Source organism: Parasteatoda tepidariorum, chromosome 6 (assembly GCF_982258835.1).
Source record: "Parasteatoda tepidariorum strain Cologne lab strain chromosome 6, Ptep-v5.0, whole genome shotgun sequence".
Lineage (NCBI taxonomy): Eukaryota > Metazoa > Arthropoda > Arachnida > Araneae > Theridiidae > Parasteatoda > Parasteatoda tepidariorum.
Window position 1 is genome coordinate 103,865,105 of NC_141760.1, and position 16,728 is coordinate 103,881,832.

At 30.4% G+C, this 16,728-nt stretch overlaps 2 protein-coding genes across 7 annotated transcripts in view; one reads left to right on the forward strand and one right to left on the reverse strand.

Annotated features, from left to right (window-relative positions):
- Window positions 1–6,049, reverse strand: part of Khc-73 (Kinesin heavy chain 73) — a 126,740-nt gene extending 120,691 nt beyond the window's left edge. For 5 of the 6 annotated variants that reach the window (XM_087166319.1, XM_087166320.1, XM_087166317.1 and 2 more), the window contains exon 1: window positions 5,716–6,040. In XM_087166319.1, the coding sequence (XP_087022445.1) occupies window positions 5,716–5,770 (55 nt within the window). In that variant the 5' untranslated portion in view covers window positions 5,771–6,040. Of the gene's footprint in view, window positions 1–5,715 lie in introns of all 6 variants that reach the window. The other variant, XM_087166321.1, reaches the window with a different exon arrangement.
- A 3,686-nt stretch (window positions 6,050–9,735) lies between these two features.
- Window positions 9,736–16,728, forward strand: part of LOC107441471 (uncharacterized) — a 32,206-nt gene continuing 25,213 nt past the window's right edge. The window contains exons 1-3 of the mRNA XM_087166322.1: window positions 9,736–9,869; window positions 11,251–11,338; window positions 15,388–15,564. Coding sequence (XP_087022448.1) covers window positions 9,847–9,869; window positions 11,251–11,338; window positions 15,388–15,564 — 288 coding nt within the window. The 5' untranslated portion in view covers window positions 9,736–9,846. The remainder of the gene's footprint in view (window positions 9,870–11,250; window positions 11,339–15,387; window positions 15,565–16,728) is intronic.

Sequence of the window (16,728 nt, forward strand, 5' to 3'; positions counted from 1 at the left end):
CAATTCAATTCCTTTTAGAATTCTTGACACACGAACAACAAGAAAACGTTTGCATTTACCCAGTGAGTATGAATACAGAGTACAGGCAGGAAGGCCAGAAACACTCAAATATAAAAATAAAAATCCGTTATTCTTTCAAGATGAATTTATGGATTTTCTCTGACTCTATAACTGATTGTATAAATTATATTAATTTTTCAGTATGAAGTGAGCAAATTTTTTTTTTTTAAAAAAAAAGGATATCATCTTGATGAAATAACTTTTGTTCTACTGATGGAATTAACACAATTTAAGTGCAATTTAATGGTTCATGAGGGTGACCTTAAATGTTAATTATTGCTATTAATTAAGGAGCAGACGGATAGAAAAAATGACGTATACATTATAAGCGTACTTTTTCTAAATAAGTTAACCTTTTTTTTTATGGCGGATTTGGACTTATGATCATCAAAATGTGTTTGTCGGAGGCGCCTTGATGTTAATTTCTTTTATTTTGTCATATCTGGGGAAGTTTTAACGTTTATCTAAAAATGTTAGCGCACAATTAATAAATTCATTTATTCAAAAATATGTCTACGTAAAAATAATTTTAAATACATTTATTTTATTACGTCATATAATAAGAGTCGGAAAAATTTTGAACTGTTAAGTATATATATATTTACACCGTTTCAAACTGCGTAATTTAAATGATAAAATACAAAATTTCAGAGAAAAAATTTGAATTTTTTTCTAGTTATAAGATTTTTAAAAAAAAGCCTTATTTCATTTTTCACGAACTTGTTAGACCGATTTCGGACGCTTCTTGTATTTTAATCTTCTGTAAATCTTCTTGTATTTTAAATAATTTTTTAAGTGTAAGGTCCATGTTTCGAGTATTACCTTACAATTAAAAAATTGTTCGACCATTACTTAACAAAATAATAATAAAAAAGATATTTAAAAAAAAAAACTGCTAAGAATTTTTATCTTTTGAGCAAAAATTTTTCAATTCGCTTAAAAAATTTCTAAGATAAGATGAAATACGCAAAAAAGTGAAGAATGTTAAATGCTCTCCTAACTATTGGTGCCATATTTTCTAGATAGCGGTACCCCCCCCCCCATATTTGATTGTCAAAAATCCAAATCAATAGGAGGGGAAGGTATGTTTATTCAGAAAAAGTATATTCTTGTGCCTGATTCTGCATATTAATTAGTACTTGGCACTAATTAATTAGCATATTCAACCGATATTATAAATTTTGGTTTCCTGAAAAATTATTATCAATATTCTAAACTTCATCTTTAAATGTAGATACCGTAGATAGAAAAAGGTACAGGCTAAAATAGAAATCTTAACATAAGAAGGGGCTATTTTGGCCTAATCTTTCAAAATGCTCATTTATTTTTTTTTAAACTGAAAAACATATTTTGCATTCATTGTCTAAGTATTTGCCATGTGAAGTTTTAAACATCTAGTGAAAAACCTGTTTCTCCATTGTTTATGCTCTCTATAACAAATGTTTTTTTTTTCTTTACATTTATATATATATAGTTTTTACTATTTTATTAAAAGAAATATGTTCTTCTCATCTTCAAAAAATATATATATACTTATTGTTGTTGCTATTTCTTGCGAAAAAAATTAAAAAAAGAAAGAAAGAAAGAAAAAAGCTTTATATGTGAGGCAGTACTGAAACTTGAAACATCAATTTTAAGAACTAATGTTCTAAAAAATTTTCAAGGGTCCTAGTTGTCCTGATTCAATATTTTTAACTTTTTCTCTATTTCTGATATTTTCTGTTACAGAAATCCGTCATAAATCAACTATAATGCCGCGAAAACTTTATTTAATGTGGAGTAGTGCATATGAGAAATGCGCTATTGCAACAATTTTCCGAATCAACGTCAAAATGCTAACTATGCAAAAAATTTATGCTTTCAAGAAGTTAAAAATTACTATCCGCTATTGAGACAAAATTTTGAGGGAAAATGCAATTTTCTGCTGTTTAGTGAACAATATATCACAAAATAAAAATAAGTAAATAAAAAAAACAAAAATATTTCATCTTATTTCTGGTATTATGGAGAAGTGAAAAACGAATATCATTTCTCTGTTTTCTTCCTTCAATCTTAAATCCTAATGTTTATGAAGCAAACATATGTCAGCAATCATCAATAATATTATCTTCTCTAAAAGAAAATTTTTTTCTGCTGTTTTTAGAAATCCATAAAATAGAGTGCACCTTTTGTTGACCTCATTCTATCATGCCCACTATTTCCCCTCTTCAAGACATTTAACGAAATGTAATGTAACTACTGAATATTATTACCAAAGAAATCGGTACAAGTTTAGTGCTATATTTTCTGACATAGAATGTTCAAAAACCCATTTTTTTTTCATTCGAAATTTATTGCCAGGCCCTCAAACTTCAGAAAGCAACTTTATAGATAAATATGAAAAATCGTATGACCGAAACAGCTCTTAAGTTATAAAATAATCCTCTAAATAGAGAAAAATAATTTTCAAAGAAAAAAAAAAAGGAAAAACTTAAAGTATTTATTTCAATTATCAATTATAGCGGGGTAGTGCATCAACATCATCAATAGCTCGACAGCCCAGGGTGGGCCTTGGCCTTTTCAAGAAGTTTTTTCCAGGCTAACCTTTTTCCTGCTAGTGTTATCCAATTTTTAAGACCAAAAATTCTTTTTCTAGGTCATCTATCCATCTCAAATTCGGCCTGCCTCTTTTTCGTGTGCCAACTGGTCTGGCATTGAAAACTCTTTTTGAGGTATGGTCTTCACCCATTCTGAAAACGTGGCCTGCCCATTTTAAGAGTAGTGTATATTCCTATCAATTATAAATTACAAACCACTACCTATCAATTAATATTGGTTAAGTTTTCTGGTTTTTACCATTTTTCGCACTGGTAAAAACATACCGCTGCGACAAGGGTAACCCTGTCAGCAACATATAGACATTTTCCCCACTGCTGATCATAGACAAAATACCTACAACTCTCTCCAACATATGGAAGTGATATTTAAGGGTTCTCTATGAAACACTCAAATCTCCAAGCATCTACAGTTTGTCTATTGTAAGAACTCCCCGAGCCACAAAGTTTGAGACCGTCTTCTGCTATGGAAAAAAGAATAGCTCATTTCAATGAGGATAGCTTCTCTTCACTCTAGGGCTAACACTGAAGACCGAAGAAAAAAATTCCCTTTCCCACACTGACCCTAGCAAAACCTGTCCTAAGCAATGACCCCACGCCCCTACTTGAAATAGTTATACTTCATTACCATAGTTACCCCCATGTGTCCAGTTTGGACAAACTATAACTAAATTAATGTCTACCATTCCTAGTCGGCCAATCCTGTCCACCAAGGATCTAATCCTCAATCCCTCCACCTATCTCTATTTAAAGTCAGAAGAATCTTAAAAGTTTAAATGGAATAAAAATGAATTTTTATTTTCATGTATGGTGTTTGCATTATCTAGTACCCATGAATTTCTTTTTTATTTACCATTAAATTACGCTATATGCTAACTAGTTTACCCAATGGCTAGTAAAGGATAGGATTATCACACTATCTCTTACTTTAAAGTGGCTATAAGTAGGGAATTTCAAATAAAATGCAGTTATAAACAACATTTTCCATTACACTTTCAAATGTCATTTTCAAAAACAAACAAAAATCGCACAAAATATTGAAATTTACAGCATTTTTCAAATAAAATATTTGAAACAACGCGCTGGTTAATACCCACAACTTCATTTGAATTAATGTATTTGAATTTAGTATTATACTTTAAGTATTTAATAAAAGGCAATTTAGTTTGAAAATAACAATGAATAAAAAAAATCAATTATTTGTTTACTGCTAGATATTGTTTATTGAAATTAGTGTCTAATAGCAAAAATGAGAAAAATTTTGGAATTAACTTAATGTTTCTTTAAAAATGTACTGTCAATTACAATATGAAATGTTTTAATGTAGAATAAATATACTGTAAGATTAATGAAAAATCTTCTGAAAGGTAATGCCAAAACCAGTTTACTGGTCCCAACTTTAACATTAAAAAATTTAATACATACTATCAAAATATTCTCTTTAAATTCAGCTTTGATTTTATCTTCTCATCAATTTGTAGATATATCAGTAAAATAATTATGTTAACGTGAAAAAATATTAACTAGCTATAACCAGATGTCTCTTGTGCAGCAAATTATTGTGGATTTGCTCGTAACCTACTTAAAACCTTATAAGATTTATTCTAACTAAAATTATGAAACTATTATTTTACGGTTGATTAAATTGCTAACTTAAAATATTTAATTCTGAAAAATTATAGATTAATTGTTTTCTTATAAGATTTATTCCTAACAAAATTATGAAACTATTATTTTACGGTTGATTAAACTGCTAACTTAAAATATTTAATTCTGAAAAATTATAGATTAATTGTTTTCTTATAAGATTTATTCCTAACAAAATTATGAAACTATTATTTTACGGTTGATTAAACTGCTAACTTAAAATATTTAATTCTGAAAAATTATAGATTAATTGTTTTAAACTAAAGTCAAAATTATAAAAGGCCTAATTTCAGTGTTTAGAACACCATAATCTATTATTGCACTTAAAAAGCACCAAGCACTAATTGACATAATTTTCTACTATTTTCTTTACAGATAAATTTGATTGAGAGCAATTTTCTGAATTGATTGAAATATAAGAATGCTTTGTTTTCTTTTAAAAAATTTAATTGGTATTAAAAAAATTTCAGTGCAAGGTTTTTTTTTTTTTTTTTTTTTTTGGATGTTCTCACAAATTCTTGCTTTTCCAGTACTTTTATTAGAAAATAATGAAAATAAAATAAAAATTCCTCATTGTATTTGAATAAAATTTGTTTCAAAATTTATAAAAACACATTGTAAGCCTAAAATATAATGTGTTTTTGAAAAAAAAAATTTTTTTTTTTAGTTATTAAAAAATAGTTAATCTACAAATATATTCCAAAACTCCTCCCCTTTTCCAAAAAAAAATTTTTTTCTTTTGAGGTACGACCTTGTTCATTCCTTTTAAAAATTTTATTGGTATTAAAAAAATTTCAGTGCAAGGTTTTTTTTTTTTTTTTGATGTTTTCACAAATTTTTGCTTTTCCAGAGTACTTTAATTAGAAAATAATGAAAATAAAATAAAAAGTACTAATTGAATTCGAATAAAATTTGTTTCAAAATTTATAAATATGCATTGTAAACCTCAAATATGATGTGTTTTTGAAGAAAAAAAATTATTTTATTAGTTATTAAAAAATAGTTAATCCTTAAATAGATTTTTTTAAACAATTTTAAAACAAATTTTTTTTGAGCTACGACCTTGTTTTAATAGCATTCCCAAGGCTATAATGGTACTTGTAATTAATGGTCAGACCCTTAAGTATGTGGGTCATAATTTGTCTAAAAAAAATATCACACACATAAACACACAAAATGTGATTTTTTTAAATCATTATTCGGGGGAAAAAATCATACTGTCAGGCAAAAATTAGCATTTAATAATATTTACATCCAAATATTGCGAAATAAAAATTCATTGCAACATTATAAAAAAAAAAATCCTTCAAGTTGCAAGTGTCAATTAAACAGAGCACGAAAATGATCGATAATATAAACAAGACATATATGTCTATAAAAATCACACCACTTATGATTGAAATGTATGACTCACCCCTTCGATTAAAGGGCCGTACACGAATAGCGACTTTGATTTTATCACTGGCCATTCCTGCAGCTTCACTAAAACTGAAGCAACATCAGAAATGGATGATGAAGAAGATGGAAACAGGTGTCTTGTAATATATCCAAACTGTGCTGAGATAATTCCCCGTGTTCACATATTACAATATATATCAAGTAACAAACATCGGGAACACTACATAATCCACAATCAACACCTCAGTAATAGTAGTAGACACATATGCAATGACATCGCCTATATTTCAACCAATACTACAGTAAAATCCATCGTCGTCTGTTTCTTCTTTGCTGCAGTAGGGTTGCTTGAAAAATAATAAACCTTATCGGTCGCCAAAGCAAGTGCTCGGCGACTTTTATCGAAAGCCAATTCGATTAAAATTCTTCTCTCTTATTTCCTGCGGAATTTTTAATACAAATTGAACACCTGTAAGCAGCGGTTCCTCATCTTTTTCTAGACAGCGGAACCCTGAATAATAAAGCTTCTTTCGACAGAACCCCTACTTTATAAATAAATTTTATTAGGGTAATATAGTGAACGTTAAAACCAATAAGAAAGACTAAATTTTAAAAAAATTTAATTAGAGGAACGAATTTTTTTTTTATCGTTTTATCATTAATTATCTTAAATCAGGTATCAAATTTTATGTCCGACAATTAAATTTGCAGTCCTTGTTCTATATCTAGACCAGTGATTTCCAACTGGCGGCCGGGGGCCGCATCCGGACAGCGAAGCTTCTTTTTTTTTTTTTTTTTTGAGGCCCACGAACTAAAATATATTAGTTGTCATTTTTTTGCGGACAATTTTCGTAAAAAATCTGTATGGGCTTAAAATACATTTCTCGTTAATAATATTTTATTAATTAATTTCTTCATTTCTGTGAAATTTAACATACCAACCGTACAAAAAAATTTCTTTCACTGGTTTTGCATCCAAGAAAATATTTATTCAAATACAAAAATTGCTCTTTTTTATTTAATTTTTTTGTATTTTGTGAATATAATTTAGCATGTGTGTATCATAAATTTTCTCGAAGAAATTCTCCGATTTAACTTTTTGAAACCACTCATTTTGGACGAAAATATTTACACACACATTTGTAAATTTTAAATTTAAAATGTAACTATCTATTCTCTGGTGGTTGCAGCAGACAAACCTCAATTTTCTCATTGAACATTTTGTGTGCTACTACGTAAGTTTTAATACCAACCTTTTTAAAGTTTTATATCTTAACAATTAGATATCTGATGCACATTGTTTAATACATTAAAGTTAACACATTAAAGTTATTGTAGCCCGAATTTTTCAATATGCAATTAAATATTTTTAAAAATCTACTTCTTATTTTAATTTGTAATTCAATACAACTTGGTAAAAATTTGTACAACTTGGTAAAAATCTGGCAGTAATATTAAATGTTCCTTCAAACATAAAGGAGTCCTGCATAAAATTTTGATAAAGTTGCGGCCCGCCATTTGATTTTTGTTTTTGATTGTGGCCCCCGGCCTCATGTAAGTTGGAAACCCCTGATCTAGAGTGTTTATAAATTTGTTTTTGGTGTATACACATTAGTTGAAAATGAATAATATAAGCCCAATTATATTTTACTTCGAAGTAAAAACTTAAAAGAACTGTTATAAACGTTGAAAATGGCGAAACATATTTCTTTACAAAATAATTTAAATTATTTTATTTTGATTTGAACAGAGAGTAGGAAATACTAATGCAATATTTCATAAATGCTTGTTCTTCTCATAATTTATTCAACCTATTGTTATTAGAAATATTGTGTTTTCTTTTTTAAAAAAATGCCATTTCGATTTCATTGGCATTTCACTTGAAATAATTTCTTTAAGTCAACCGTAAGGTTAACTAAATTATGAATTATAGGTTGGAAATAAATATAATCAGAGGTTCCCAAACTCAGCATTGGTTATAAAAAGTGCTAACTCGTGGAACCCCTGAGTTCCGTGGACCAACATTTGGGAACCACTGCCTGTAAGCATCAAATGCTACCATAACGAAACGATTGCTGTTTTTTTTTTTTTTTTTTTTTTTTTTCCTAACTGGGAATGAGCAGTAAAATGAAAATAGTTATCAAAAGATTAGTTATTTCTCATAAAAATAATAAATTAAATAATTAAAAAACTGTGCATAGGAGCATTAATTTTTAAAATTTCTTAAACGAAATTTTAATTAAATATTTTTTTATAAGTTTTGAAATGGAATGCTACTGCAACATTAAATGATTTAGAGATAATTTAATATTTTTCCTGTTGCGAATACGCTGCAAGTGATTTGGAGAAAAATTATTTATCATAAAAAATAAATAAACAGATATAAATTTGTTTCGAAGTAATTATTTTTAAAACTTATTGTATTAAATTTCAATTAAGTAATTTTTAACAGTTTTAAAATACAATACTACCATAAAATCTTTTTTTTTTCTTTTACTAGGAATGAGCAGCCAAAGGATTAGAAGTCGTTAGAAGACTAGTTATTTCTCATAAAAAGAATAAATAAAAGAATGAAAAATTGCATCGAATTAATTATTTTCAAACCTATTTGTATGAAATTCCATTTAAATGCTTGTAACAGCTTCAAAATCGAAGGCAAATTTATTAATAATTTTTTTTTCACTGGGAATAAGGTTGCCAAGGATAAGAAGTCATTAGAAGAAAAGTTATTTCTCATTAAAAAAATAATAATAATATTTGCTTTCGAAGCAACTATTTTTAAACTTATTTGCATAAAATTTTAGATTAATTTTTTTAACAGAATTAAAATAGAATGCTATTTTATTAAATGAATTAATTTTTTTACGAGGAATGAGTAGCAAAGAATTAAAAGTCATCAGAAGAAAAGTTATTTCTCATAAAAGAATAAATAAGTAAGTAAAACAAGAAGTTATTTTAAACTTATTTGTATGAAATTTTAAATATTTTTAAAAGATGAAGGTACTTTAACATTTCTTTTTATTTTATAGCCGTCGTTGAACAACCGTAAATATTTTTTTTTGCATATTCAAATTATTTACTATAAGATGCATCAATATATGCATCAATTTCATCTTCAAATGCGTCACTTTCTGCTTTTCAGTATATAAAAATTTTTAAATTTATCTCTTTCTTCTTTTAAAGAAAGGTTAAATAAAAATGACTGATAAAATTACTCCACCAAAAATTCTTTTACAAAATATCGCCCCCCCCCCAAAAAAAAATTTAAAATTCGTAGTTCAGTCCAATCAAAATCACACACCGAAAAATCTTTTAAAATGCCCCCTCCTGCCAAATTTTAAAAAAATACCCCTTAAATAATCAAAAATATCCCCTAAGTCTATTTTACACCTAGAAAACTATAAAAAATATCTAAAATATTTTTGTGAAGAAAGTATCCCCCTTAATTGATGGCGACGTGCCCCTTTGGTACCCCCATGTGGGTACCCCTGGTAGGATAAAATTTTCAGTAGAGCTTTTTCATTTTTCCCTTTTTTTTTTTTTTTTTTTTTAAAATTTTTTTTTTTAGAATAGAAGGTGAATAGATTGACTTTGAGAAATGAATGAAAACCCCACCTCCAATTTCCTTAATGTTAAAAATGTGTTAAAGTGTAGAACAAGCAAAGTGTGGGAACCTTACAATTGTATGGTTAAAAAATATATGTTACTCATTCAATTCCTGCTTTAACTTTTTTAGGACAGTTACATAGTTTCATACAACAATTTACCTTTTTTTTTATTTCTGGGTAAAAAAAAATAATGAAAAGAAAGTTTAAAAAAAATTTTTTTTTGGTGATGATTGGTAAATTAATTTTTATTACTTTTTTACAAAATTTGATATATTAATCCCTCAGCCTTATCAAAATGCGATTTCTGAATGATGATGCAAACTCAACGTGATGTTTGCAAAAACAGATGTTTTGTCTGGTTGTCATAAATATGGAAATGGTCACTTATGATGAAAATACAGTCAGATTAAATTAAAAAATTTCAGCCATGTATTTGTTTCTAAGCTGTGATTTCATTGATTTATTTGCCTTAATCCTAATGTAAAATTTGATGTAATAAAAAATATACATACATCGAACTTCGAAGATAGTTATTGAAAATGATGGTTATCGGTACTAAATGGTAAACTATTTTAAGTTTATTATTCTAATATTCAGTTTAGTTTAACAGTTTAAGGAGGAGTAAAGGATAACAGATTTTCAAGATCAATAGAAAATCAATAATACTATGGTTTAACTATCAATACTATTATTAAACACCAATTCACTAATGTACAAAACACGCTAATTCTTGAGGTACTTTTTAACAGCTTCCCTGATTATCCCGAGTTAACTCGGATATGTACATATTGCAAGTATTTATTATCCCGAGAAAACTCGGGCGTAGCAGAATTTGCCAGTACGTTTCGTTTTATTACGTTTTTACTCGTCTGGAAGCAAAATAATAATAATAATTTCTGTGATTGGAAGTTTGCCAAGTTATGCCGTTGGATTGTGGTATTGCTCATGTATTTTGTTTGATTGTATATACAATGGTTACTGAATTTACATAGAGAAAAAAAAATGGCGTATCACTTCACTATCGTCTGGAAACTATCACTTTTGTGTTGTCCCTTGTTTTAAAAACTATCATACAAAGACTAATGCTTAACTTTTTTCATTTGCCCGAGATAACTCGGAATTGTAAACTGATTGTAAATTAAATGTTTTTTTTTTACACAATAAATAAATAAATAAATTTTCAACTTTAAGCTTGTGTATACGTTTTGTTTCAGTTCCTTGTATTTATTAATGAAATTAAAAAAATATGTTAATTTTTTGCATTTTTTCTTCACAAAAAATAGGTAAGAGAAGCGTTTAGTAGAAGAAGGTTGGTACTGACGATAACTATAACTAATACATAACATTGGTCACCTTCGGACGTGATATGAACTCGCTTATGTCGTCAGTAATGTCCACTTCGATAGACGATCTACATTGAACGGCTGACTAGCTATGTGAGACTGCGTTATCGTCCTCATTTCGCTGTTGCTTCTCACAACGGGATCGTGCACTCACTCGACTGGTAATAGCAATACAGGAGCGTCCACACGCACAGCCATAAGCTTAGTACAATTTTCACGGCAAACGCTCATAATACGGTGAACTTAATACAGCTCTCACCACAAACGCTTCGCAAATGCGGCAACTAGTGGTATCCGTACATCGAATTCTATCTCTGATAAAATTCTGGGGGGGTGGGACTATTGTGGGGTAACTACCGTTACGATAATTAAACATCGATTCATTAACATATAAGACATGCTAACTCGATTCGAATTTGAGATAACTTCCGATTGATCGGCATTGTCGATATCTCATATCCCCACAATATCTATGATTTCAGGGTTACTCAATAAAATACTAAAATTAAAAATTTCTATGAATTTTTTTTATGTATAATTTCATTTATTCATTTAGTTTTTTTTAATATATTAATGAAATGTTCTTTCTTTCTTTGACAGCGGAGAAAAAAGGGAGAAACATAACGTTATAAAGCGTGCATGGAGATGTGGAGTACAGCAGGATTATGACTTATATTTAGCGATAATGGTAACTAAAAATACAGACTTCATATTGTTAATAGAATAGTTTTTGGGACAGCAATCAATACGCTGTATGTTAGCAACTGCCAGCGGTGTGCGATATCACAAAGCGTTTTGAATTTTTATTTATTTATATATTTTTTAAGTTAACTTCACAAGTCTATCTAAAAAGAGCCAAGCGCAAAGTATCCGTTAAAATTTCAAAATATTTTACGAAGATTAAAAAGTGGACTGTAAAATTTTACTATAGTTCACTATAGATTGTCCGCAACGAAGAACGATAGATTTTCAATTGATATCCATAGTTTTATTATAGGACGCTCACTATAGCTATCATCGAAGAACGAATAAGTAATAATTATCGAAACACAATATAAGAAACGGTCGCCAAAGAGGCGAAATATCTTTCACGTGGCGACAACAACAAATTTAGATCAATGACATTGAACAAAAATAATAATTATTACTAATACAGCCTAATTTGTTAAAGAACATTTTTTTAAATCAAATAATGTTGAGGTTTACGAATTTGATTAATGTAAGAAATATAATTTTAAAAAAATTTATGAATTTCAAAGCTATAAATGTCGTGTTTTTTTTTCCTTCCTATTTTGGTTTTCTTAACACAAATTATTTCTCTTTTTTCCCACTTCTTTATTTTCTCTCTCCAATAACTGCTAATATATTAAATATATTTGGCACATTGGTTTACTAACACAAAATGGCGGAAAGGACGCTTTTTTAATTTAATTTGTCCCTTCACAATAGTTTAGAATCTGAAAAAAAAATATATATATACCTGTTATATCTAATTTAGATATAACAGGCTTTTTTTTTTTTTTTTTTTTTTTTTTTAATAATTATTTATTAAAGTAACAAGGCTTATAAAAAAACAGAATTCATACTTCATTAAAATTTTTGAAATGAAGAGCCATGACTGAACATTAAATTTTGTGAAAATATCCAGACATAATTTTTACAATTAGAAGATACCCTTTTTCAGCCGGGAAGAAAATAAACGATTCTTTCCTACTACCTACTCAACGCATGCAATCTTTAGAAAAACAATAAATAGTGCTCTTTTCGGCTTTTCAGTACTTTTTCATTTCGCCAGTGCGGCCAATAAAGTCGCCAATGCAGCTAATAAAGTCGCCAATATCACCGAGTACAAGTAATATATATTTTTTTTTAATAAAATAGGTAATTAAATAATATAGCTGAATTTACTTGCACTTTCTAATGCTTTCTTTCTTGCCGGAAAAGTACCCTTTTTCCGAATGTAAAGTAGTTCCAATTCCCTAAAATTATTATTATTTTCTTTTTAATTTTAAAGTGACTTTATAATAGCAACAGTAATTTTATAGAGATAATTTAAAACTTTCTTTTCATTTAACATTAGCTAAAATTATTCCTGAAGTATTTTTGCTGTTAAGACTGCACTACAGAAAATCACCAGTTGAATATAGAATAATAGTTGAATGTAGAATTGGTATAAAAGTTGTCGTTTATTTTTAGATGAGTCAGCTGCTTTAAAGCTAAATGAAAACTTAAGTTGATAAATATGCGCAGTTCTGTGTTTATAGATTTACCACCAGGAGAAATACCCCCAAACATCAGAGGAGTGGATGTCGGTCTCAATGCAAACAGCATTATTCCATTTTAGGTGAAGAAAAACAAATTTTCCCATTCGGCGCATTTGTTTGTTGTTGTTGTTTCTAATGCCGCTTGCCACACGGGCAAGCCTGCTTCCTGAAACCGAGCAAATTTAAGGCAGAGTGTGCGTTTCTTGTTTTTCAGTGGCGCCATCCTATGGCCAAGAATTCGTCTTCAGACGCACACACGCCACAGCCCGTTTTATAAGGCGGACCCATTCACACATCCATTCATTCATCCACAGATCGTAATTTTGACACCTGAATCAGAGAACGATCGATCTCCAATCCAGTACCTCCAGAGGTATCCATTTGGTACGGGAACATGAAGGAATTAGCGACTCGACAGATTTAACGTGCATCAGTCACCATATACTACCAACACCTCCTAGAAAAGAGCAGGCCTCAGCACGTGTTACCATAAATATCCTTTAGTAGTCCAAACGTAATGACATATTTTGTATTTTCAACCACTGCGCAGCTTAGTAACCCGAACGTAAAGCAATCTTTCTTATTTTTCATCTACTGCGCAGTTAACTTCGTCACATCGGACTACTAAATTGATCCGTGCTGAGGCCTTCATTCTAGGAGGTGTTGATACTACACGGGGAGTCTTCGGCCGGCTGGGTTCGAACCCGCGAACTCTCGGACATGGGCCCAGCGCCCTACCGACCAGGCTATCTCGGCCTGTTCGGCGCATTTAGACTGACATAACGAAACGAAACCCAAAAAAAGAACCAGATGTAATATAAGACTATTACCAGTGAAAATTCGTTTCTCAATCCACAATCAAATGCAGACCACAATCAAGTTTGTTCGCCATCTTAAAAGAAGTCTATACCGGGGAAGAAAATTTTCGTTGCAAATTCTGTTTCTCCTTTATTTCAAATTTAAAAGAAAGAAAAAGTAAGTACAGACAAATCTAAACTAAGCCATGAAGTTTCAATTACTGAAAAAAAAGGTTTCAAAGTATTAAAATGCAAACAAATTATTCGAAAACTTCTCTGTTGCGTCATCCTAAGTTATCATCTCATAATTTACTTTCATTTGTATATTTTAAAGTTTTCTTTTCAGTATTTGAAACTTCATGGCTCTAGGTTTGTCTAAATTCATTTTTTCTACACCTTAAATTTTAAATTAGTAATAAAGGAAAAAGAGACTTTGCGACGAAAATTTTTTTACGAGGTCCTCTTGAGAGGACGCCTTAACATGGCGAAAAATTTTCGTAGCAAATTCTCTTTCACGTCCTAAAACTAATTTTTTTTAAAAGAAAAAAAAAGTTGTTTTATTAAAAGTGAGTTCAAACAAACCTAGGGTAAGCCATGAGGTTTCAAATACTGGAAAGAAATTTTTAAAATATCAAAATGAAAATGAATGATGAGGTGAAGTTCTCTCCTAACAATTTGGCAGCATTTTGAAGTTTTCTTTCAGCAAATTGAAACTTGATGGCCGACTCTTTGTTTGTCGGAACTCATTTTCTCTTTCTCTTTTTTTTTTTTTTTAAAAAAAAAAAAGGAAAAAAATTAATAACGGAAGTGAAAAAGAATTTACGACGAAAAGTTTCTCCCATGGTATGGCGTTATCTAAATGTGTGTGCGTGTGCGTGCGCGTGTGTGTGCGTGTGTGTGCGCGCGCGTGTGTGTGTGTCACCGTGAATGACCGAACTCAAGAGAATGACGATTTTCACCGGTGAACGGTGAATATCGGGAATATTTGTTGTATCCGATTTGATATTAATTTATTCGTTGATATAATTATATTAATTCGATATTCGTTTTATTATTCGTTATTCGTATACGTTATTCGTTCGCTATTCGTTATTTATTATTTATTCGTTCGTATATCTGCTGAGGATAGATTAGGAGAAACATCAGTGTTCGGAGTACCGGTTAAATACATACCGGGCAGTGGCACTTGACCTTAAAGAAGTATTGATACCCGGCAATGGCACTGGATCTTAAAACTTCAGAGTAGAGAATACCGAGCAAGTGTATACCGGGCAATAACACTTAACTAGACCTAGTATTATCGCTTAAACACACACACGCGCAGGCGCACACTCTTTATTTTCCTTTTTGTAAATAAAATAACTTAATTGTATTCATTTAGCCGTCACAATGTAAGAAAACAAGTTATGTAAGTTTTTGCAGTTTTCGGCAGAAATTACTCTCAACGGCAGAAAGCTTATGAGGGTCACCCTGTATCACCACTGGACTGGTGAATCGCCCTAAATAAGCTGGTATCACAACATCGCAAGATTCATCTTGGATTAGAGTCTCGACCAGCATTTAGTGCCAACTGACCAAGGGTTGGGAATTGCGATGGCTTGGGTTTTTCTCCTGACGGTACATCAGTATTTATGTTTATCCACTTTCATCAAGCGCGAATGTTGTCATCATTTCAGAGATGCAAGCAAGATGGGGGAAATCTAGTCGATGAGCGTAACAGATTGATTAGAAGGTTGCGAGAAGAACAGATGTCCAACATCAATCTAAGGAAAGATGTTAGAGCCATGGAAAAAGAGATTGAAACGATGGGTCAGAAAAACGTTCAGAAATCATGCATCATTGATGGCTTGCAAGTAAGTCACGAGGTGGTGTGCATAGGGCAAAATTAGTCAGCTGTAGCATTTTTAACAGTAGCCATTTTTAAAAACACGAAGCCACTTTGATAAAAAAAAAAAAATAAAGTTTAAGCTTGATGATAGTAATATTTAATTTTATAATCGTCGTTGAACAGCAAACTCAATTCTGAGTTTACGACTACCAATGTTCAACTCCGTATCCTCGTAATTTTGATCCCAATCCAGAAGACAAGGGAGCTCCTGAATCAGTACTCCCAGAGGTATTGATTTGCTATGGGAACATGGAGGGCTTTGTGCCCCGACAGATTTAACGTGCATCAGTCACCATTTACTACACGGAGAATCTTCGTCCTGTGGGGATCGAGTACACGATCTCTTCGACATGGGCCTAGTGCCCTACCAACCAGGCTGTCCCGGCATATGATTTTAATATTGCAATATCTTTCTTTCTGAGAATTTTTTAAAATATGGTAAACATTAAAGTTTCATTCAGTAGATCACCGATCTCAAGCATCTCTGGCAGCGGTCACTGAGCTATAGGGTGACCACTTTGATCAGCCTGCGAAGAATACGAGAATGTCTGGTATCAGTCTCGTTAAATTGTTCTACCCGTTCGCAAACTACCAAAGCGGGGGAGAGATTCTTTCTGCGGGTGAATAAAAATTGCGTTAACGTGTCTTTGGATCATCCTATGGGATGTTTCCAAGACCGTCGCCAATAGCTAATTGTGCAGCTCTAGTTCAACGTAAATAAAGTACCACTAAAAAGAGGAAAATTTAAGAAATAAGAGTGAAATTTTCAGAACATTTTAAAATATTCGGAATAATTCCGCATTTATTCAACATAATGCTATCAATAATGTGCGAATCGGGTACATTTTCAACGAAAAAAAAATCGGCAGCTGGTAGACAATTTTTAAATCGCCATTTGTTATGTTTAGTCTCCCCGTGGCCTTGCGGCAATCGTTGATTTTGCTCTATTGTGGAAAGATTAAGAGGATTAAGATTTTGATTTTTTTTTTGTTAAATGAATATAATATTGTTAAATATCTTTCAAATAATGAAACAAATGTCTTTATTTATATGAGAGTTTAATTTAGGCTAAATTTCGAGTGATACTAAAATTTTAATATTTTTTTTCAACCATGGAATAACGTATTCG